Here is a 24,103-nt window from a genome sequence, read left to right on the forward strand (position 1 = left end):
TGATTATAAGCTAGCTCATTTGTTCTCATCAATATGCATATACTCTCAAGAGTATAAAGAAGCTTGCTGGGAACTATGAATTATACAGGCTGCCTATTTTGTTTAAATCTTTCACACTGCTATGAGACAAACCTTAGGGACCTGTAAGACCGACAGATGAGCTGAAGTTATGAAGTTAAGTAATACCAAGCTGGATCAAAACAATGCTTCATCCGTTAGCATACTCTGACGGACACAGTAAGAGATGCTATTTCAGGAGAATGTGGGAGCCTGCTGCTCCATGTGGCCCATTCTTCTTGCCAACACCTACAATCACAGCACCACAGATGTTACAAGGTCTGCTCCCGCCTGTTCCACTTAGCATCTGTTTTGGACATATCTGAACCAGTCCAATCCCTTTTTGAATCTGCTGATACTACCTCCCCCATCTGCTGGGATAACATAGCCACAGCTCATTCCCTTCCCTGCAGCAAGTGCTCCCTGCTACCTGTCACAAAACCCTGTGTTTCAGTAATGTTTTGTACAGGTCACACAGAATCCTGCACTTCCACTAATTTTATTCCATCTGTAGGCACAGGAAGGTACAAAAGACTTAGCGCGCTCAGGGAGAGGCAATATCTTTTCTTACACCAGAAGAGCTTTCAAGACCCACTGAAGAATTTGCATACCCAAAAGTTTGCCTGCTTTTTCCAGCTGTATCAGCTGATCTAAAAATATATTAATTTCCCCTACAAACACAGCAACTATGCATTCTATGAACATTTATTCCAGTTCATCCTGAGACTGGACTAAGGTTCATTCCTCCCTATTTAAGTGTTCTTGAATACAAATACGTGACTATATCTAATCACTTTAATTAAATCTGGGAAAGCGCATGCATATATTTCCCAAATTTTAATCATATATAAAGAATAAGTAGCCTATTTTTCCTCTTGACCCTCTTCACCAAGTGCAGTTTTCAGATCTTCAAAAGAAAATGCAAAGACACACATCACTGACTGTTCTGCTGACATCTAATGAAAGGGATGTAGCCTCTAGGGTCATCCTCTAAATGTGTTTACAACCACCAGAGCCGCAAGCGAGATGTTTAACTTCCCCTTTCTCTTTATGTTACCTGCCATGCCTCACACGCCTGCTTGCTGCTTGAAAAGGCTCCTCCATCTCATACAAGCTGGGGCTCGGGTCTTCCACACGGCTGGAATTCTGCCATTCCAAACACAGATTTTTACCAGCACCCATAGCAAAAGGCAAGTTCTCATACTCCGGTATTTCCTCATAGTGACGCAAGTTCTCATATTCAGGAGCACAACTGCTGGTTACAGAATTCAAGTGCATTTGGGACAAATTCTCTCCTAGCAGTGAGTGCCCATCTAAAGACTCCAGCCTTTGGTTACTTCGCATCTCAGGCTGGCTTCTGTTTCTCTGTCTCTTCTTCTGCAGTGCAGGACTACTTATTTCTACGGAACGTGCCTTGGCAGATTTCGCTTTCCTTTCACTGCCTACAGAAGCTACTTGACGGTTGATACCATTCCCATACCCTTCCCCAGTGGAAAGGTTAGCACTAGAACTATCCATTGACTGGCTGCCTTTAGACAGAAATTTTTGGAAGTCACTTTTCATTAAGCAAACTGACAGTTTCACGTTGAGAAACTTTTTCAAACTGTTTTTCTTCTGCGGGTCTTTGCAAGGCTTGTCTGTCCTTTCCATGTCCACAGAAGAGAGAGATTTGGCTCTGGGCTTTGTCACAGCACTCACGTGGCTGAAGCTGGGAGCAATGCTAGCAGATTTTAATGACTCCGAATTTCCTGAAAACGGAAGAATAGGGTGAGGTAACTTCCAGACGGGTTTCTCAGAGGAACGTTTGGGTATGTCACAGGATGATAGCGCACCTTGCTCCCTGGCTGGAGCGTGTGTGAAGTGAGATCCTTCCAGAATGCTGTTTGATTTGTCTTCACAGGAGGTGTAAGAACTTTTCTCAACCAGCTCTGCCGACGCAGCTTTTTTCAGCACTCCTGCAGCTGGTAGGCTGTGCCGCTGTGGTTTCTTAGGAACGATTTTTGGAGAACTTTCGTCCTTGATTTTAGCTTCTCTGTCATCCACTTTTTGTAGGGAAACATGAAGGCTATTAGGAGCAGGTGAGTGCTGACTGCCAGTTAATTTTATTTGCTTTGGCAAACTCATGGACAAGGTATCACATCTGATAAAGCTAGTCCTTTTGTCCACAGTATCTGGCATACTAGCATCATCTGCTATCTTATCCACTGAGCTACCTAAGTTGTGGTCTGTATCTGTGGAACAGTCAACATTTTCCACCAAATCAGAAGCTTTGTGCGATAACTGTGACAAAAGATTTTGCAGTGCTGACTCTTCAGTATCAGCAGGTTCCTTCCTCGGATGCATTCCATCTGCAGCACTTTGAGTTATCTCAGATTTTTCAGGATTAAGCGCTTCTGTATTATTGTTATAGCAAACGCTCTGACCGAGGACATTAACTTTTGCTGGCTTTTTAAAGCTGTGTTCAGCAGGACCAAAGGAATCATTCTCTGAACTAGATGGCTCCTTTGTTCCTTCTCCTATGCTGTCTATGCCATCCTGACGGACAAGACATGCAGCACGTGGCTTTCTTGGCTTAGGGATAGGAAGCATTTTTGAGCTCAGGACTGAACATGTTTCAGAGGAAGTTTTATCAGTGTCTATTTTCATACCCATTTCACCTGAAAACGAACTAGTGCTATTTACATTTTCATTTTCAAGGATTTCCTGGTTCAGTGGGCAAGAGCAACTGTTGCGATTTTCAATCAAACTAGGACAAGTTTCAGACATCCGAAACTCATCTTCAGTGAGCTTACTGTCAGTATTTTGTTGCCTCCCGTTAGCTACCTCAGAAGAAGATGACTGTACAAGTTCCATAAACTCTATTTTTACATCGTTCCTGGAGCTGTTGCCATCCCCTTTGTAAAGTTTGTCTGCATACCTGTGCCTCACAGGACTGCTGTTGGGGAACACACCATGAGTTAGAACGTCTTTAAGTTTCTCTTCCAAAATGCTGGCTTTCACAACCACCTGGCTTCTATTTGTCATTTTTTCATTGGGACTACTCCCCAGAGCCAGTGCAGTTTTTTCACCTACTTTGATATTCTCTAAGTTTTCAAAGTGCTCAAGAATGATCTGAGTTTTACAAGTGTTCTCCCCATTTCCAAGCTTATGAAGGCATTCAAATTTGCAAGAGGACATTGGTAGAATATATGCGGTGTTAGCAGTACTCCCTTCTGATACTTCATTTTTATAGTTCAAGTGGTCCAGTGTTTGAGAAGAATCTCCTCTGTGTTCCTCAAAGCTTTTGGTGCCTTTCCTTGCACAAGATGGAGGCTTAACTTCTGGAACGGATGAGCTCTTGAGAACCTTTGGTTTTGGTGCAATAGCTGGCTTAGATTTCCTTGCTGCTTGTAAAACATCAGAAAGCACAATATCGGGCTTCGGTGCAACGGGTGGAGGTGTTGCCTTGTGTCCTACCACAAATTTTGGTTTGGGGGCCACGGGCGGCTTCTTAATCTCTAGGAAGGATGGAAAACAAAGGCATTAGTCACCATCAACCTACAGAACAAATTCACCTGCACCACAGTCTTGTAACATTTAAATCACGATTGACATATACACATGTATACATATTGTTGTATACGTATATATTTTCCTCTTAAAAGCATGCCTCCTTTCCCTACCATTGCTTTTTCATGAGTTGCCTTTCTTCTTTTCAAGAGGTACAAACAAGGATGGAAGAAGCCTTCAAGGGTCACTTATTTGTTAAAAAAAAAAAACAGTTTAACTTTGTGAAAATGCATGTCCCTGATCAGATATTGAAGTATGATGCTAAGAAAACAAAATGGATTAGGTTGGTTTTGAAGTCTCAATTATTGTAACACCTTTCAAAAATTTTGCAAATCTATTAAGTGCCTAGGATATAATAAGCAACCAAGATAACAGAATAGACAGGGTAAATACCAGGGCACTTCAGTTCCCCTCCCCTTATCACCTTTGGAAATTTGCAACCTAAAATTCTCCTTTCCCTTCCTCTTCTTTTCAAACAACATTTAGATGGATTGTTGTACCATCTGTAAAACTTGCACGTCACCACCACCAGTTAAGTGTAATGAGCTGAGGTGTGAAGCTAATGCAATAATTTGCAGCAAGCCAATGTTTTCCTACTGTATGAGTAAAATGTTATTTCTGTGCAACTTAAAAAAATCTCTTCCAAACATGCTACTGTGACCTAGAAACAGCCATCGCTGCTATCAACGACTTATGACCCACTTGACCACAGTAGATGACAAAGCCCAGAGAGAGCAGAGGGCAGGAAAAGGAGCACGAGAGGAACTTGGATACTATCGTGTTCTGGGTTTGTTTTATTTTGTTGTTTTTTTTTTTTTTAATATGCCTGAAACATTTTCACATTGCAGGAGATAAGTTATGAGCAGTGCATATGTTGGAAAATATTTCTAAGTGCTCTGAGGGATTTTGATATGTGCAGACTCACTTATACAGTAATTGAGTTTCTCACTCTATTTTTATATGTACTACCTCTGTATTTATAGGTGTGTTTTGAACCATATTTTTGTATACTTGCAGGAAGTCATACACATGTTGAATAAAAATCTCAAGAAAACATGTAATTGATCTTACACAGCTAAACGATCGGATAAGCCATTTATTAATTATTTCATTTTAACTGTGGGCTTGGTGGCTTTTTATTATTATTTACTATTATAAATTTGTGACTCTATCCAAGTCTCTAGCCTAAAAACATGAGAATACATTTTCAGGCTTGAGGGTTTTTCTGTTTTGTCTTTTTGTTTGAAAGGAATCTCGATGTTTAAAAAAAAAAAAGAAGAAGAAGATGCACTCAGATGCAAGCATTTCCCAAACACTAAGCCACTGCTCAAAGCAGACAGCCAGGAACAATGTCTCCACTATAGAAACAGGAAAACGATGTTTTTCTAGGACATGAATCATTAAATGGTATCCAGACTGACTCTGCTTAGACTTAGAATAGCTGTCCTTGCTGCACTTCTATTAAAAAAAAGAGATAAATCAGATGGCAGAGATGATTTTTTAGACATTTTACAAGAGGGAGCACAGAATTGCTTTGGAAAGGTAAAGCTCCATATAGCCAAACATGCTACAACATGTACATACATACAACATCAGAGCCAACAGCGTATCAGTTACTGCAAAGGATGTACCACCTTCTATTTCCTCTCTAAAGATAGGGATTTCCCATACAGGGAGCTGTAAGCCAATAGTTTGCTGGGAAAAAAAATATTAACCCTTTGGATGGGCAACTGCTGATCCATGGGGCCATGCTCAGTTATATTTACTAAGCTATTACAGCTCCCTGAAAACAGGAGAGAAACGGTCTGTCTGGGAACCCTTCCTGATCCCCTAATGAGAAGAACAGACTGCAGAAGATTCAGGAGATGAAATGCCGACTAGGTAAGCGATATCCCACAAATTAGTTGTCCCACTCTGTGAACTGATGTCTGCCAAACTCCAAAGCTTCTTTCACTGTAGTGGAACTGCCTACTATTTCAGAGAGCAATCAAACCAGATTAACCTGCAGGGCTTTCAGCTGGTATTCATAAGGGAAAACAATGAGAAGGTACAATGTAATACTATGAGATTCACAGCTAAAACATGAGAATGAAGAGAATGCAAAGTTGTCTACGTGCCAATATTGGAAACCTGGGCAATGAATAGAGCGAGAAAAATTCCCTCTCGTTAAGAAGCGTGATTCAGTAGGACTTCCAAAGCCTACTAGAATTTTTCAAATGACTTGAATATTAAAAACTACTGGGACGGGTAGACGAGACAAAGACCCCACTATCTGCTTCCACATGATAGCCAGTTTCATCTAGAATGGATAAGGGTCAATGTTTTAACAGGCACGTGACAGTGTCCGCAGGAAGACAGATCTGCAGAAGATGACTGAATCAGGAGCTGCGTGACAAGCCCATATACACATTTACGTTGTGAGAGTCAAGAATCCAGGAAGGGAATGCACACCAATAATTTTCCCCAACCAAACATCTTTGAGTTTATGAAAAATACAAGTGATGAACTTCTTAACAACAACAACAACAACAAAGTATAGCTAGTGTAAATGTGTAATTACTAGATTTCAATTAGAAATTGATGAAGTTCCATTGATTATGAACTTATTTAATTCACCGTGTGCAAATCCAAACCAGGTTTATGTAGTGCAGTGTTTTAAAAGGGACATTTTCTCCACTCTGAAATGAAAAAAACTAAGTAGGAGGCAACTGTTCTATATGAAGGTGTAAGGAATGACTGGAAGTCACAAAAGAATGACTTCTTGTTAAAAGACAAGTGAAAGCAAGCCGTTTGGTGAAAACCGAGAAATATAATCAAGGAAGCATTATGCAACAAAAGCGCAATGTGGTGACTTGTTTGAATGACAGGGTTTTTCCTGGTGCCAAATGGAACTATTCACCTAAGAACAAAGGCTGCTGGTTACACTTAGGAGAGCAGAAAATGAAGAGGATTCGGGAATTGTTGTAGATAGATACTTTATATTAAATACATGCAAGTTTACAGGTAAGGTGGTTAAATAATCCTTCAGATTATAAGGAGATAAACATTAAAAGATGAGGGGCATTGAAATATTTGTATATGCCGCACCTGCCAGACACCTGCTATATGCGATACACTATATCACCACTGGCATTCTTAAAGGAAAACTTGGGATGAATTCAAGAAATAGCTATAAGAAGTATCTAAGGTCTAAAAATCACACCTCAAATGCCAAGAAAGCTCATCCTGCTTAATCTAGCTGAGAATTTAAGAAGTGAGATAGTGACAGCATATATTCTTGTAGAAACGTGAGAGATTTTCATAATAGATGGCTCTTTAATCAAGAAACAAAGACGCACTGAGATCCCACAGCTGAACTTGAAAGAAGAGTTATTATAACATCTAGGGATAACTGACTACAGGAATATCTTGCCTGTGGTTGTGGTTGAGTCACCAGCACTTACAATCAACCTAAACTCACTTTCTGAGATGCGTGGTAATTTCAGATGAAATTGTAGACTGAACGTTGGATTCCCTACGTTGTGGTACTCGGGGGACAGAAACGGAGAATCACTGATTCTTCCCATCCGATCTTACCCAAAGCTCAGAGATGAACCCTGCATCCAGACTAGCATCATGGGCTACCAAGCATAAGAGCAGAAACACAAAGTTTTAGTTGCACCAGCGGATTAAATGGTTGGGAGCCACAGAAGAGGGCAGAGATATCCTCTGTTCTGCTTGGCTAGGGAAAGGAAGAAATCCATAAATAAAGTGACTAACAAAACTGCCACCACCAACAGGAAATCTATTGCTTATCTGTAAACAGCCAACGCTACGTACAGTGCTAAAGGGGGAAAAAAAATGTTTAAAAATACCAAAACACCCAACACTTAAAAAAAAAAAAAAAAGATAAAAGGGGCATTATTTTTCTAACAATAATAGCCATTAGCATTGTGGGTCAGTGCATACACTCCCTCTTTGTCCATCTTCAGGTCACAGTACAGAGCAGACGTTTGTCCCTTTGGTGAATTATCTCCTCCAGTGTGCTGAGGAAAACGTTACACCCATCCCATCCTGCTGAGTTTCTCCGCAACACTCAGCCTTGTTTGAGGGAACCATGTTCCTGTCCTACCTTCACCCTGGAGCAACTTGCACTGAGCACTTTGGCCTGAAAGTGCCTGTTTCTGTCCTTCAGATGATAGGGTTTGGCAACTAAGGACTTAACTTAAAAATGCTCAAGTCTATTCAGCTATGCAACATCGTGAATGAGCAGGAAAGCCAGTATGACAATGCAGTCTTAAAGAACTGTTACAGAACAGCTCTAAGTCTCCTGTGATTTTGACACCATGTTATCTTGCCCACCCAGCATTTACATGCAGGAAAAAGGTAGGGAAAAAGAAGCTATACAGAGTTGAACTTTGGGAAAAGCTCACATAACACTGGGTGTTCTGTAAGAAATCCCACCGTGTTAAAGGAACTTTTTCCTAAGTTGTGATTTTGAACAACCTCCACACTTGGGAACAGCAAAAGAACGGGATAAAGTTATGTTCACCTGCATCTGGCTGAGAAAATGGGGACAAAGGGTTCCAGCTGCCGGAAAACAAGTTTGTGGTTGATTACCCCAGTCCTCCTTCACAAGCCAAACCAAATGGATACTGAATAAACACAAAAGCCCAGTAGCCTGTCTGTTGGGCAGCACAGGCTGTTGTGCAGCCACAGCTCCATATCCCGCTCCTTGTGATGCTGCCCCATGGGCAGGGGCACCTCTTCTGGGCTCCACCCTCCTTGGGATGGGCTCCGGTTGCCTAAGGACATCCTTCTCCATGGCCCTGCAGCCTGCCTGAAGGTGATTTTCTTTTTGAACCACAGAACTGCAGGAAGGCAGAGAAGTGATTCGTCAGGGTGACATAAGGGGATTTTTATGGGAGCTGGACCTAGATTTAAGGTACAGGTACACTGTCAAGTTGCTACAGGGTAAGCCAAGGTGTGAATTTGATAAATCAGCTACTCTCTAATAGCTGACCCTATGCACATTCCTGTCTTCCCACACAGTATATATAGCTATATGTTATTTCTATATGTTCAGAACAGATGCAAAGATCAGTGTGATGGCACTTAATACAGAGAAACAGTGCTGCAAAGCTCCTGTTCTTGAGCAGCCTAAATTTTCATGACTCTAACAGACATTTCAGTTCAGTTACTTTACTTTCATTTACACAAAGAGGTTTTATTAGACAAACACCTCAAAAAAGTATTTTGAGTTCATTAGTTTATTTCCTGTGAATGTCTGTTTGTTTTATTAAGCAGAGACTTTGATTTTTTCAGGTGTCACAATGTTAAAAAGTAAATGAGAAAAGGAGTGAGTCATGACATCCCGGAAGAGAACACGTGTAGTTTTTAAAATACAAGGGAGAATGACGGTTTCCAGCCACCACATTTTTAGAAAACATCCTAAACAAACTGCAAAAGGAAAACATCAATTTCAAAATCTCAGGTTGTCCAGTGACTTGTTGAAATAACACAGGAAAGTTGGGGAAAACTTTAGGGTAAGTGCAAGAGACACATAAACAACCTTTTAACATCACATCTGGAGATAGAGCCAAGTAACTATAATGAGAGTTGACATACTGGAGGGTTAAAGGGGCATTAAACCCTGTAGGCTCCATTTCTTCAGTCCTTGAAAGCAATGAGGTTTGATTGGAAAAGTCACATTGGTTTTGTTTATTCTGTTCCTGCTAAGATTTTTTTTCCTTTGATTTACATTTTTGACATTAAAATGCAGTACATAGTTCTCATTGCTGCTGTCAAATCAGATTTTGAATCTGAGCTGTATGTTCTGCCTACATTAAATAATCTGTATCGGTTCACATATAAGGGCTGTTCCTTCAGCAAGAAATAATAACTGTCAAACTCATAACTCAGCTTTTGTTTTTCCCTTTTAAAGGCAAAGCACATACTTGGAGACAGCACAATAGATCTAGGCAGAAAATGAGTAAATGTGCATTCATCAGCACCACATGTAATAATGGGCAGCACATGAGCAAGCAATGCAACATTAGCTGCAACAGAAAGGTGAAACCATCCACAGGTTTCTCACTGCGGCACAATGGGTTTTAAATTATCTACAAATGTTTTTAAGTAAGCACTACAGTAACTTAATTCTGAAGAAGTCCAGATTTACATATACATTTTCGGAAGTGACGGCAACAGCTATGAAAGAATTGCTTCGCCTGACACTGAGTAACAGCCACATTTGGGCTGAGATTTAACTGCAACAATTTTGTGGAGGAAACAGAAAAACGGAAAAAGCACAGCGTCATGTAGAGAGGCAAAAAGCAAGCTGGAGCAGAGCTGAGGCTGGGCACTTCCGCGCCTTCAGGCAATGGGCAGAAGCTGGGCTCAGTACTTCTCTCCCCACATCAGGTATCACTGTCCCTTCCAGAGTCCCACTTACCAAGCTGAGGTCACTCATCTCTGCAAATCTTAACTACAAATACTGAATCAATACTGATGACACTCTACCAAATTGCTTTGTTCTAAAGGTACATTAAAACAAGACACCAGAGAGACCCTCCAGCCCTCCAAGCTGCCCTGGATGAAGAGCGAAAGGCAACGCAAGTCCCACCTGAAAGCTTCACATGAACATGTGTACATTTAATCTGCATTATTACCCAGTTATCAGCAAGCTACTTTACATAGCACAAAACAGAGTAATGACTGCATTTGCAATTTAAATAATTTCAGTATAGGAAATAGATCCCAAAGGTCACTGGACTGAAAGCAAAATATAGGAGGTGGTGTGTTTCTATTTAAGCACCAGCCTTGTAAAGCATGTCCACGTATTTCAGAAGCCTAATTCTGTGACAACACGTAGAGGCAGATGTGCAACCTTTACAAGTGTCTCCTCAGCACTCGGTCTCCTCAGCCATGCCTTGCCCGTGAGCTTCTTATTGGAACTGCCAAAAGCTGTCACGGCACTGTCAACGAGATCATGAATCTCTGATCCTGTTCCGCCTGTTCCCCAGATATTTTCTTACCCTCGCATAATCCATCACAGCATATATTCTTCACCCCCCTTCAACACCCTCCGCAGCCTCTCACCTTCACCTCCCTGCCCACCAGCACTCCCTATGCCTTCCCCTTCTCATTGCTTCCTAAAATTCACATTTTCCAGAAGCCTTCCCACTTTCCCCTTACTGATATTCCCCAACATCCCTTTCTCTTTTGCTTTCCAATTGACTTTGCCCACGTGAATCCCTCCCTTTCCACCTTCCCCACTCACTCCATCACAACACGACCCCTAACAGCACAGCAGACCCCGCGAGCCCTGCAGTGACTGCTAGCTGCTGGCAACCAATCCAGCATTAAGAAACTTACTGCTGTATCCAATTTAATTTTAACAGCCCAGCTCTAAGCTCTTGGGCACCCCCTAACACTGATCTTCTATTTGCACAGCTGTTTAACTCTTATAAAAAAAAAAAAAAAGGCAGCAGTGAATTGTACTACCAGTAGCACTACTTAATAATGTGAACATGCAATCCAGCTGCTAAGTGGAGGTGATACACCGCTTTATTACATGGTTTGCAAAGCTAACCAAAATCAGTTCTGTTGGGGATATATGAAATGGAGCAGAAGGATGCATTCAGTGGCTCTTTATTTTCCAGTAAATTCTGATTAACTAAGAGAGCCCAGAAAACTTAATGCTAGATTAGAAAACAAATTGATATATTTGAGAGGAAAACACTGAGAACCTGACTCCTGTTTTTCCCTGAAATCCGTATTCCTTTTGGTTTAAAACAGCCCTCCCCCCAGCTCCTTACAGGAAACACTTTGCTGCTTCAGGTTTGCGCTGCAATTAGTTGTGTTTCCACTCAATACATCATAATTCCACAGGGCATCTTTTCAATGCAGAAATGACCTGCTGTCCCCATCTTCAAGCAGCCTAGAAAGGAACCCGCTAATGTAGCAGACGGGTGAACAAAAGTACCACTGACACACAACCGGATAAACAAACGGAAAGGAAAACGCTCGCAACTCCCTTCAGCACGGGGAGCTCTGCTTTTAAACCAGGAATTTGCCTCGCAGCTCTTTTGGCCGTCACACTGAAAACGGTGAAGGGAAGCGGTAGAATGGCAGCAGGTCGGTACGCAGGAGAGGGACGGGTGCTGCGCCTACGGGTGAAAGTTGGGGAGGGACTCTTTGTCAGGGGGTGCAGGGACAGGACAAGGAGGAACGGCTTTTAACCAGCGGAGGGGAGATTTAGGTTAGATGTTAGGGGAAAGATTGTCGCTGAGACAGCGGTGAGGCAGTGGCACCGGCTGCCCGGAGAAGACGCGGGTGCCCCATGCCCGGAGGGGCTCACGGCCAGGCTGGACGGAGCCCTGGGCAGCTCCATCCGGTGCGAGGTGTTCCTGCCCACGGCAGAGGCTGGGACCGGGGACGGGCCGCAGGGTCCCTTCAGCCCAAGCCGCCCGGGGACGCTCCGAGCGCTTCGCAGCGCCTCTGCCCCGGCAGAGGGCCGGAGCCCGCAGGCAGCCGCCGGAGCCGGGGCTGTCCCGCCGGCAAAGCTCCCGGCCCGGCAACCGCTCCCGTGGCGGCGGCACCGAGCGGCGCCGCTCGGCAGTGACAGCGGCCGTGCAGGGCTGCTCCGCGGCGCCGGGCGCGAACCTCGGGGCGGCCCCGGGGGTGCCGCGCTGGGACGGGACAGGCCGGCACCGGAGCACCGCCGTCCCGCCTGCCTCCCCCCGGCCGCTCCCCAACTTCCCCCGGCACTCACCGGCGGAGCTCATGGCTCTCCCCGCACCGCTCCGCTCCGCGCTCCCCTGTCCGTCACGGCGCGGCCCCGCTCGGGGCCTGGCAACAGGAGCCCATTGTCCGCCCGCGCCGCCCCCCGGCAGCGCCCTCCGCCCGCTCCCGCATAACGCCCCGCGGCGGGCGGCACACTGAGCGCTACCAGCGCCCGCCGCGCGCCCCGCAACGGCCGCTCCGTGCGCAGCGGCGCCCCCTGCCGGGCGCCAGCCCGCCCCCGTCTCGGGCCCGCCCAACGCCCGCCGCCCCGCCCCCTGCCCGGAAGCGGGCGCGCCGTGCCCGCTGGGAGCTGTAGTTCCGCCGGCCGCGAGACGGGGAAGGTGCCGCCGCCGGCGGGGCGGACTCCGTTTCCCAGCGTGCCCGCAGGGGGTGGCATGGCGGCGGGAGGATGACACCGGAGTTTGACGAAGAAGTGGTGTTTGAGGTGGGCGCGGGGGCGACCCGGGGCGGACTGGGCCCGCGTCTCTCCGCCCCTCGCCGGGGCGTTGCGGCGCGGCCCGCGGGGGCGGCCCCAGGTGACCGCTGTGCGCGGAACGCGGCCGGGGGCCGCGGAGGGGAGCGCCGCCCCGGGAGGCCCGAGGGCCGCGCCAGGCGGCGGCAGCGACAGGGCCGGGATGGGGGGAAAGCGCGGAGCCGGAGCCGCGGGCAAGGGAATGAGGGGAAGGAGGTGTGCGGGCAGCGCGCTGTTCTGCGTGGCGAGATGGGGCAGTGGACAAAGGGTCCGAGCCCTCTGGGCCGATGAACCGCGTCTGGAAACCAGCCTAACTCGCGGGAGAGGTGCGTGCGCACACGCACACCCGTGTGTGAGTGCTGGAACTGCCCCGTCTTTCTAACGGCTGTATTGCTTACAGGCTGCGGAAAGCATTGTGTTGCATCATACATTGCTCTTTTTCTTAAATATCTCTACTGTACCGTGTAGACCTTATTAAATCAGTGGGTAAATACGTTGTTTATCATTGGTTAAATACATCCAGTGACAAAACGGGATCGATTTGCAGTAGATCGCTGTCACTGCATGTCTGTGCTGGCCATAACTATTCTTAAGGCATATAGAAAATGCAGGTATGCAGAAATATTGTCTTTAAAGTAATTGATTATAATAACAAAGCCTCTGGTTTTATTAAGACATCAAAAGCTCTTTACATAAAGAATGTTTTTTTTTTTTTTTCCAGCTATGTAAGTGCTGCTTGCTCATGGTTTTGGTCTGAAGCACAAAGTTTTTATCCACAATCAGCCTTGAGTGCTATCAGTAGTGCCTGTTCCTTCTGTTGCTGTGATGTTAAATCACTTCCTCGAATGGTGTAAATCTTTGGTGAGAATTTATTTCACAGGTGCAGTGGCTGCCCTCTGCACTTACTGCTTCCGTAGAAGCGATGTTTGATTTATGGTTTCACAGTTCAGGCAGCTTGGAGAAGTTCCCCTGTGTAGGGAATAAGAGTTCCTGGCATGTGCATTTGCACTTGACTATTTTCTGTGTGTGTTGGTAATACATTTCTTTCTCTATTAGAGTTCCTTGGTGCATTGCTGTATCAAGTGTGTGTGCGTATGCAAAATTTACTGTGTCACTTGTTACATTTTCATATAATATTGTCCAGTTTATCTTCTTCCCATGTCAGCTGTCACTATTGCAAGGAGACCTTCAGCATGTGAACCTAGGTTACTGTGAGTGGCTGTTTTCTCTGAGCTTCTGGCGCTCCTGTGAGCAAAATATTGGACAACGTTATAAGCAGTGGTGACAGATTTAGCCATGTTCATTGCATCAGCTCTTTGTTTACAACGCTGGTCATGTTCTCTTACTCCTCCTGACTTGCACATACCTTCAAACCATAGGAAGGTGTTTTAAGATAGTCTTCCTGTTCTAAGCAGCTGAACTCTTCTTATTCCTGGGAACATCTGTGGAAGTTTTAGTGCATTTTCTTATTGTTTCTTGCTTGCGTTAAGTCTAATTGTTGTTTTCTTATCGTGTCTTAGTGTCTTTGGATAGTTTCCTTGGAATGCATTTGTACGTTGGATGACAACATGGGAATTAGCATAAAGAAAGAAATGGACAAAGCAGGGAGAACATCTTTTTGTGTTCTTGACAACTCCTAGTCTGAGGCCTCTTTTGTAAGATTAGAGATACTCATGACAGAGGAAGAACACTGAGAAATGCCAAGATGTTAGACAGCTCTTGAGATAGCAGTTCTGTTGAGACTGCATGCTATGAGGAAAACATACGAGTGTGTGGGCTCAGAGGCTACTGCACTTCTACCTCTGTCTCATACCATTAGTATGTTCTTTCTCCTCCTTTTCTTTTCTGTCCACCAAGGTACCGAGACAGTATGACTCAACATCTCTTCACTCATGCTGGAAGACAAGGTTTCTGTTTCAGTATGACTTGTATAGGAACAGCCAGCGCCTTACACTAATATTTGTTGATACTGGTCTGTAAAGTCTTCCAATGTGAAAGCAGCTCATAGAATCACCAAGTATCCTGGCTCCATGCACAAACTACAAAAAACTCAAACCCTGTGTCTAAAAGCGTTGTCCAAATGCTTGAACTCCAGTGGCGTGGGGCTTTGCTCACTGACCTAGGGGAGCCTGTTCCAGTGCCTGACCACTCTCTGGTGAAGAACCTTCTCCTGTTCCCCAGCCTGACTCTCCCATGATGCAGTTCCATGCTGTTCCTTGGATCCTGTCGCTGTCATCAGAGAAGTAATCAGAGTTACTTATTTCTTTTGCTTCACTAAAATTATCAGGAAAAGATAGACAACGTTCTTAGGAAAAGATGAATATGATGTTACTTCAGTGTAGATCAGGCAGAGAGAGGCTGAGGCAGCTTTGTGGTCAGTGGTTTTGGTGATGTGTGTTATGGGTATGAGGGTCTTGCAGGCTCCCCGGGCTATGCATGGGAAGAGTGCCACTGATATTGTATTCAGGTATGAAAACAATAATCCTTTTACTGGATACAGTGTTTTTTAAATCTTTGGAATTCATGTATCTGCATTAGTTAACATGAAGAAGCAGACTACCTGGCTGTGCTGCTCTAGTGGTGTGCTTCCTTGCACCTGTCAGCTGTACAGCACTTTAGTGTTCTCTTGTAATGCCCTTGACACCTGCCTGGTAATCTTTATACTTTTCCATTCCATTTATGTTTACTATTTCTCTTTGCAAGTACAATGTGAAGACCGTCGTACAACAACAGGATAACTCAATTTGCTAGATTCCTCATGTTCATGAGGCGCTTCCAGTATGGCCTTTCAGCTGGTTAGGAGCATGCTGAAAGCTGTTCTCTTCCTGCTGAATAGTCAGGTCTTTCCCTGGGCCTGTTTAGGTGCCTGGCATGCTGGTCTCCTGAGTCAAAGTGGGTCGAAGTAGCATAGGTCTTTGAGAATGATGCTTGAGGTTGCCATCACCTATTGCAAGTGCACCAGTCTGAGGAAAAGGTTCTTTGTTACAGCTTTCAAAAAATTCCTACGTTCCTGAAAGTTAGTATTCTTAATCACAATTCTTATATCAAAGAAATGTTGCCATCGGTGTTCTAACAAATGCATAACTAGGAAAGAAGAGCTCCTTTGCATTTTCTGTGCTCAGACAGGATGGGGTTTGCTTCGCCTGTTCCACATTGCGATTATGTCCAGTGTTATTTACTGCACATTTTTCAAGTCATAGCTCTGTCCGTCAGGCTTAAATACATCAATGACAACTGCCTGCATTATAAATTTTGCAGCATCAAACAGATGATGGTTCACTGAAAGGTATTTATGAGCTTCTGAAGACCACTGATCTTTATCAAATACCTCTGAAGGAAGAAAAGCATGAGGAAGGTATCACTGCCCTGGGAAAGCAGTGTCTTGCGTGCAGAAGTTCAAGAGCCAGCACAGATCACTGTGACTGAATAACAATGAGTGACAGTCAATTTACTGATCCAGAAGTGTTGGCCAGCCTCTATCCAGTTTATAAGTGAATTCCTGCAGCACCCAGAGATTCTCATTCACTGACTGCATAGTCCTCTTCCGTCCAAGTTTTTACATTTGTTCCACTTCCATTCTCACTTCTTAACTTCAGACCTTGCATTTGTTCTGCTTTACAGTCAGTTGCTCTTTCAATGAAAATGCTACAAATATTAGGGGAGAAGGGGCCGAACTCAAGAAACACAGAAGTACCCCTGATATGGTTGGCATATATTTGTCTGCCAGCAGTGTGGCATATGAAAAATTGCTTTAATGTAGAGCAGATCATGGAAAAGATGTTTTATCCATGTCTGTTATTTTATTAAAGATCATAAGGTAGGATCGAGGAAACTTGATGATAAGTTCTTGAGATGAGGTTATCACAACCCAAAGTGGGCTAGAAGACAGAATGCTGTAGTTAAGGTGTAGTGTACCCTGTGCAGTGGTAGTTTCTAAGTTGGTTAATGGACTGTGTGAGCAATGGCACCCTTGAGTCCACTGGAAAATTGCTGTGTTTTGATGTGAGACTGGAATTGCTTTTGTTTTTGTGTTGTTGTTGTTAGTTTGGACAAACTTTGTTCCTTGATTTCTTTTTATTTTTGGATATTTAAAGTGTTTATTAAAACTGTCTAAATTTATACATCATTATTCCAATGAGAGGACTGTGTCAGAACTTCATTGTTTTGGTAGTAACTGCCATCTATTTTCTGACTTAAAATTTATTCATGGCTACTTTATAATTGCACTTCTGCTAATGTTGTCCATTAGCATACACCGTTCTTTTAAATCTCTGGAATTTACCTCTCAATGTATTCACAGAAATACTTTTGGCTAAGGATTTTGCTTAACAGACTAATCCAATATATTCAGTCAAAAAACAGACAAAAACAAAACAGACGTTCCTGTTATTCACTGCTTCAGACTTGAGTTCATCTTTCTTTACGTGAGCCTGTAGTATGGTATTTGGTGTTCTTGCTGGGGTCTTGTACAACTATCTGCACTTGTTTCTGCTGGGAATACTTTGATCCTTGCATCTGAAGCCTACAGGCAACTTTTTTAGGTGTTCATACCATTGATTCAGTTTTAGTGCTACTCATGTTTGTACTTTAATCAACAGCTTCCACATTACTGGAGAAGTTGTTTGTATTAGTCACTGTATGTAAGATCTTGCTGTTGTCTACCATTAATTTGCATGCCATTATTACTCAAGATGCCCATTCGAGGTCATCCAGTTCTTTATGTATGATATTTCAGTGCTTTTCTACACATGATGTTACTTGATGTTATCAGGAAATTTTGTTAGCGTTCTCTTCGTGTGAAGACGAAGCTTTGGTCTAAGACTGATTCTGGAGGAACTCCCATTTCTAACTGTCTGACCTGATGGTTTTCCATTCCACATAACCCACTGTGATCTCTGTCATTTATGCATTTGGTTCATTTCCTATCTTAAATGGTATGGCATGGTATTGAAAGCCCATACTTCACAAGGAGTGGTATCAAACATCCATACAAACTTCCTCAGTTTCCATTATCTAGAAAATGAGCTGTCTCTTCAAAGGATTTGATGCTGTCTACCTCTGGTGAACTCATGTGGTATCTTTGCTGATGATCTGTTTTCTTCTTTGTCTTTGAATTTTGCAAGAAAGATTAATTATTTGCAGTAGCATGGCAGCTTTTGATCAGATTCGTAGAACTGGCAAATTGCTTTTTTCTCCTTGGCAGCGTGTTTGCTGTTTTCCACTTGTGAGTTTGTAGATTTATTTAAAAAGTCTTTTCTGTTGGATCTTTGATCTAATGTGCCCATTCTTTCAGAACACTGGGATGGTGATCCAAATATTATTCCGTAAGTGCATTTTCAGCTCCATAGTCCTGCTTCCAGCTAAGTCATTTGTCCTATATTTTAATGAGCTTGTGCAATATTATTTTACGTTTGGGTAGCTGTTAAAGCTATGCTCACAGAGTCACAGGATTGCTGAGTTTGAAAGGGACTTTGACTTCCTAAACAAAGTGATTTTTGTCATGTGGCAGGGTTAGAAATGTGTTTTTTTTTTTCCAAGTCTCTAATGTTGTAAGTTATGAAAATGGAACTGGAAAAGAATGTTGACATAGTGTCAGTGCTGGTGTCTGCAGTGCTCCCTCAGCAGGATTACTGTCACTGAATGTTGAGATCTTCTTTACACTGATGCAAAGGTTTGTGAGTGGAACTGTAAGCAGGATCTTGAGGCTGACTTGACTATAAACGAGGTGGCTAAGAAAGATGGGAGGGGAAAAAAATACCTTGATTTTATTTTTTCAGTCAGATTGTTCCATGTTCTGCCTCACCACTTGGCTGTATAAATATTACCATTAGTGTTCTGAAATGGTACTGCACCTTTCATCTGCACCCGCTGCTAATGTCAGATTAAATTGGCCGTGTAACTGCAGCCTGGAGCGATCCCTCTGCTGCAAGTTGCAGTGCACTGTAGAGGCACCTGAGCCAGTGGCAAATGGACTAATCCAGTTGTTTTGCTTCTCAGCAGCCTGCTATGAGGAAAGGGAGGACAGGCTGTGCTCTCTTTTCACCACATTATTGGGAGGAGGCAGGTGATACCAGAGTGAAAATAGAAGAAGCTACCAGCTTAAAACTATGTAAGAAACCTTCTGGTGATTGTGGGTGCCAAGGACACTCATCAGACATTTTTGAATAACGTTAATGTCTTATCTAAGCAGAAAGAGGAAGGTACTATATGGGCCATATGGTGTGCAAACCCATATTGGCATTATTATTTCTAACAGGAAATTTGAAGACAAAAGTACATGGTGATCCGCAGTAATTTATTTTTAGGACTCTTGGTCCAAAAATTTGGAATCCTCCTCTGTGCTAATTGCTCTGGGGTCATTTTTAGAGGAGGGTTAATACTGTAGCACTGTTATCACCATTTTGTCATGAGCCAACTTCCTTGAGACACTTGAATGAAATATAAAATGTATCACTGTGCTCGGTTGGATGGGACAAACCAAGAAATACTCTATTGGCTTACCAGTCAGATACATTAAGCTAATGAATTTCATTTTACATGTAAATGAAAGGTAAAATCTGTAAGCATTAGTAACCAGCATAAAACCAGCTATGAGTTTCACGTGACAGCTCAGTGTGGTGGCTTGTGCAATCAGTGACTTCCCGCCCAAGGCTCCAGATCCATGGCAGGCCTCTTTCCCTGTCTTCCAGAGAAGATACCTTTACCACTTCTGCCTTCAGTTTTTCAGTTACTATTAATTTCTGTCCTTGACAGAGAGGTCCTGCTCAGCTTTTGTATTCTCAGGTCCATTTTTGATTGGGTAAATAGTAACAGGAGCTTTGGATTAATAAGTTTCAGAGCTTTCCTTGCACGTAAGACTTCTCCATGAGACTTTTCCATTATGGCAGTAAAGTGCCACCTCCTGCTGAAAATGCAAAGGAAAGAGCTTTCCCTTTCCACAAGTTCAGTGACTTGGAACTATGCATGGATTATAAAGCTCTTCAGAATGCAGAAGCGCATGCAATTAGAGATATACTGTGCATCAGAAAATATCCAGGAATACATTATGGCTTCAAAGTAGTTCTCGGAAACTGGTTCTAAATCACGTGGTGGCATAGCACTGGAGAGACCAAAGCCTGCCTACTGTGGCAGTGAAAACAGAATAGAAAATGTAAATGATTCTTTCACTGTTGAAGTCAGTCTAATATTAGCTCTGCCAGTGACTGGCTGCTTGTCAGTCGGATGAAAGGAGGAGGTAGTTGCCAGCCAGGAGAATAAGACCAAGGCTTTTAAATACTGTTGTTTGGGAAATCTTATTAATGACTTCATGTAAGATCGATATGCAGTAATTCTTTCAGGCAGTATCTTTTTAAAAGCCTTTAACAATCTGTCATCCTCGCCTCCCTTCCCCCAGTTATAAAGCCACATTAGTCAGGAGAAATTGCACAGTCCTGGGAAGTTTCAAACTGCATCCGCTGATGCTGTCAGGAAAATGCTACTGTGCAGGAGCACAGGTGCGACTGCATTGACTGCTACTCTTCGTCTTCGGCTCGGGTCATCCTGGAGGGACGAGTGGAAAGAAACGGGGAGGTGGGCGAGATTCTGTCGGATGCGTGGGAACAGTACAGGAGAGAAAAATGGAATACCCTCTTCCAGGAGACAAAGATCGCGTTGTCTGTAAGTGCTAGCTCAACTTCTTCAAGTTATGTTTTGAGAGAGGGGGAGAGATTTCAATAGAGTTTATTTGGTTGTAAGTTTTGCCACCTGTTAAGCTAATCTGTTAGGCTTCGTAGAGAAGTAAAATCTTTTTTAAACTGAGAATTCAGAGCTTGTAGTCATTTTGAAGGTTGTTTGATGGTGATCCTGGACTACTAGAATCTTCAGCTTTGAAAAACATTTCTGTATTTTAAGAAGAGTTCTTTAAACCCTTTATTTTGTGCAGTCACATTAAATGTTACTTTTAAGGTTATTCTGCTCCGTTAGCTATGATTGGAAACTGGAGCAGGGGGTTACTAGGTAGTAAATTTTATCTTAGTAAAGAATTTTGGGTGTGGGAAGACCCCATCTCTAATGGAGAAATCTCTAATAGAGAAATCCTGAGTCATTTAGTTCACAATGCATCAGCAAAAATAATTTGGGTGTGGCTTTCATATTCAGCTGCTACTGTAACAAAAACATGAAAGCTAACTATGTTTTATTATTTGTGATTACTAAAGTTTTTCTCAGAATATGCATAAAATGCCATAAATATTGAAGTGCAACGTTTGTGCTTGCAAGGCTTCAATAGACAAAGATGTTTGAGGAGATGTTAATAAAAAATAAGCTCTTTTCTGCAGCTCTATGATAACAGCCTTTCCATCGCCTAGCAGTATACAGCATTATGCACTTGATTTTTTGTTAATATTTGACTTGGTTTTGATATTTATTTTTGCTGTAGGCTTAGAATTGTGAACAAGATGTTTGATCTTTGGTTCAGTTTAGGAGCTGGGTTTTTTTCTAAGTCAGTGCTATGTGGAAAGTGGCTTTGAAATAAACCTTGGAAAAGGGGTGAAGAACAGAATCTTGGGATTAGAATGAGACTCAACTGCTTTCAACAGTCAAAAAAGACAGTTGTCATTAAACATAAGGATTTGAGTGAAATGTAAAATACATAGGCTAAGGGAGCTGTGAATAAGGAGGAAAGGGTTTTTTTTTTCTTGATTCTGGACTTGTGAGCTTATATAAACCTACTCTGTATTATAAATTTCTGTTTACAATTCGATGGCTTTGCAGTGTGACTGAAAGTAGTGAATTAGAAAAGTCATACAGAAATAAGCAGGAGTTTTTGTTCTTCTTGCCAGAAAACCCAAATTCTTAAAATCTGAGAAAGCTTATTCCCATTCAGTGCATCAACCATATCAGACAAGCTGTTTCACTTACTAACCAGATCCTCGTCTAGTCTGTAAGAAGTGCACAAAAGAATAATGGCTTCTTCTTTACTGGCTGTCCTGGAGCTGTTCTCCATCTCAAGAACTTGTTGTTGACAAGTAGCATAATAAGATTATATCCTGATTGTAAATGTAACGCCTCTCTCTTGTATCTAGGTGATCTCAGAAAGTGAATTTGAAGACACGAGTTTGAAGAAACTTCAGAAATAAATACAACATATTGCTGAAAAACCCTATCTTGGTATCCTCACTTGCTTTAGATCATGGGGGTCCAACCTTTTGGCTTGTCTGGGCCACACTGAGTGAAGAGGAATTGGCACGGGCTGCATATAAAATATATAATTAATATACCCATAGTAACAAAACTTCTTGTGGTTTGTTTTTTTCATTCCACTGTCAGTGTGTGGCGGGCATGAGAGGCGGAGTTAGCCCAGAGCTGTGCCCTCCCCTCCACAGTGTTCAGTTGCTGCCTGCACGGTCCACAATCAAGCTACACACCATCGATTCATGAAAAATATCACCAAAAAATCACATAATAAAGTTGACGATATTTTGGGGTCTCATTACTGGCTGTCCCAGGGCTGTGTGTGGCCTGTGGGCTCTGGGTCGGAAATGTTTGCTTTAGATGGCGTTTCCCATCAGTAACTGGTGCTATGATGGTGATGGAATGGGCTGAATGATGATGTTTTTTCTCTTCTAGTCTGTAAATCATTAATTACTGTGTAATTCTACTAGAGGCAACTAGCAGTGAATAAGTGAACCTGATTGTCAAGCAGGAGCAATACTAGCTATTCTAACAGCTAGTTTCCAATTTTATGGTTGAATGTGAAGTTAAAGATTGAGAAATAAACAGAAATAGATTCCTTTAGGATAATGTGATTCTGTATTAATAGGAAGATGAAATTTCATATTTTACATTTCCCAATCAAACCATCCACTGAAACAATGTTGCTGTCCCTTTGACTAACTAAAAAGCTTTCTTTCAAGACTAACTTACATTTTTTTGTATTACAACCTACCACTTATTGCAAGGATACATTTCTGTTATGTCCAGAATTTCTCAAACTAAAACTTGCTCCTATAATATGTGGATAAACGTCAAAAACAACTGTGAGGTTGTTTATTTTAATTTTCATTTTTTAATATTGGACTGTTATAAAATGAATGCAAGAGTATTAAGAAAGAAAATTAGGAGGCAAAAAAGCAGATCCTGTAAATTCAAGGCTGTGATTTATCAGACATCATACATATTATGAGATTAAAGTATTGGTTTTTAAAGCTTTGTAAGGATTGTAAGTTCTAATTATGTTTCTGTTGCTCATCTTAAAACATTAAAATATATAGGGTAGCGTATTTTAATGCTATCATATTGCAAGGGAAAGCTTGCATATTAATTCTTTGACAGTACCGGTTGAAGAAATCCTCAGTGAGTTATGCAGACTGCACAGCTTTGCAAGCGAGAGGCTTGTCAGTAACACTTGAAATCAGACAGTATCTACATTAAATGTAATGTCAATAAATAGTTTGCGTGTTTACGTTAGCATAGGCTAACGCATTATGTAAGTGGTATTTCTAATAAAAGAGGAGGTGTAAACCTCACATTTTATGAATGAACAAACTGTAAAGCTGAGTGGGCTATGCAAGAGAGCTCACTTGTAATGGAAGATTTTTATGATCAGTTCATTAAAGTTCTTAGTAATCTAATTTCACAGAGGCTTCAACCCAGTTCTTAGTTCTTTCTGTACCCACATCTTACATGGTATTATGGATTTAGAAAAGGGAAAGATGGTGTTTTTACTTAGAGCACAGAGCATAGTTCCTCTTCATTTAAGTTAATAAAAAATGAGATTTTACAATGTGGACTGTAAATTTAGCTAATAATCTCTTAAGAAAAACGGGGGAGAGGAAATATGTGGCCAGAGAAAGTCTGCTAGAAGAGGGTTGCCAAAGCCCAAGTTCCTGAGAAACTCAGAGTACATTGCATGTTTACTTGAAATGTGATAAACATTCAGGTTAAATTTTAATCAGTTATAATTTGCCAACTCAATAATCAAAAAAAATATTTCTAGTTCCCAGCAGTATTAAAAATTTTCAAGTCAAACTATAATGGAGACATTTTAAAAGCCTTTGAAAAGTTAATCTGAAGGATTTTAAGTAAAACCTAGTAAGGTGCTGTATTCTATCTTGATTACAAGAACAAATGAGATTATCACAACTAGGGTCTAATGTCTGATAAATGTTTGAAGAGGTGTTTTTGTTTTGTTTTGATTTTTACTGACTAAGTTAACTTTGTGGTTTTGATATTGTGAAAAGAGAGAAGAACTAGGCATCCTTAGATCTGCAGTATTTCACT

At 42.4% G+C, this 24,103-nt stretch overlaps 2 protein-coding genes and 1 long non-coding RNA gene across 4 annotated transcripts in view; 2 read left to right on the forward strand and 1 right to left on the reverse strand.

Annotated features, from left to right (window-relative positions):
• Positions 1–12,557, reverse strand: part of FGD6 (FYVE, RhoGEF and PH domain containing 6) — a 69,602-nt gene extending 57,045 nt beyond the window's left edge. Inside the window, exons 1-2 of the mRNA XM_021389059.1 lie at positions 12,362–12,557; positions 1,115–3,554 (exon numbers count right to left, since the gene is read on the reverse strand). Coding sequence (XP_021244734.1) covers positions 1,115–3,554; positions 12,362–12,374 — 2,453 coding nt within the window. The 5' untranslated portion in view covers positions 12,375–12,557. The remainder of the gene's footprint in view (positions 1–1,114; positions 3,555–12,361) is intronic.
• VEZT (vezatin, adherens junctions transmembrane protein) overlaps positions 12,642–24,103 on the forward strand; it is a 50,385-nt gene continuing 38,923 nt past the window's right edge. For both annotated transcript variants that reach the window (XM_021390021.1, XM_021390100.1), the window contains exon 1: positions 12,642–12,817. In XM_021390021.1, coding sequence (XP_021245696.1) covers positions 12,782–12,817 — 36 coding nt within the window. In that variant the 5' untranslated portion in view covers positions 12,642–12,781. The remainder of the gene's footprint in view (positions 12,818–24,103) is intronic.
• Positions 12,931–22,834, forward strand: LOC110395892. Its single transcript, XR_002436678.1, has 3 exons — positions 12,931–13,170; positions 20,238–20,500; positions 21,907–22,834. It is a non-coding gene; the product is annotated as an uncharacterized LOC110395892 (long non-coding RNA).

The sequence above is a fragment of the Numida meleagris genome, chromosome 1, assembly GCF_002078875.1.
Source record: "Numida meleagris isolate 19003 breed g44 Domestic line chromosome 1, NumMel1.0, whole genome shotgun sequence".
NCBI classification, from domain to species: Eukaryota; Metazoa; Chordata; class Aves; order Galliformes; family Numididae; genus Numida; species Numida meleagris.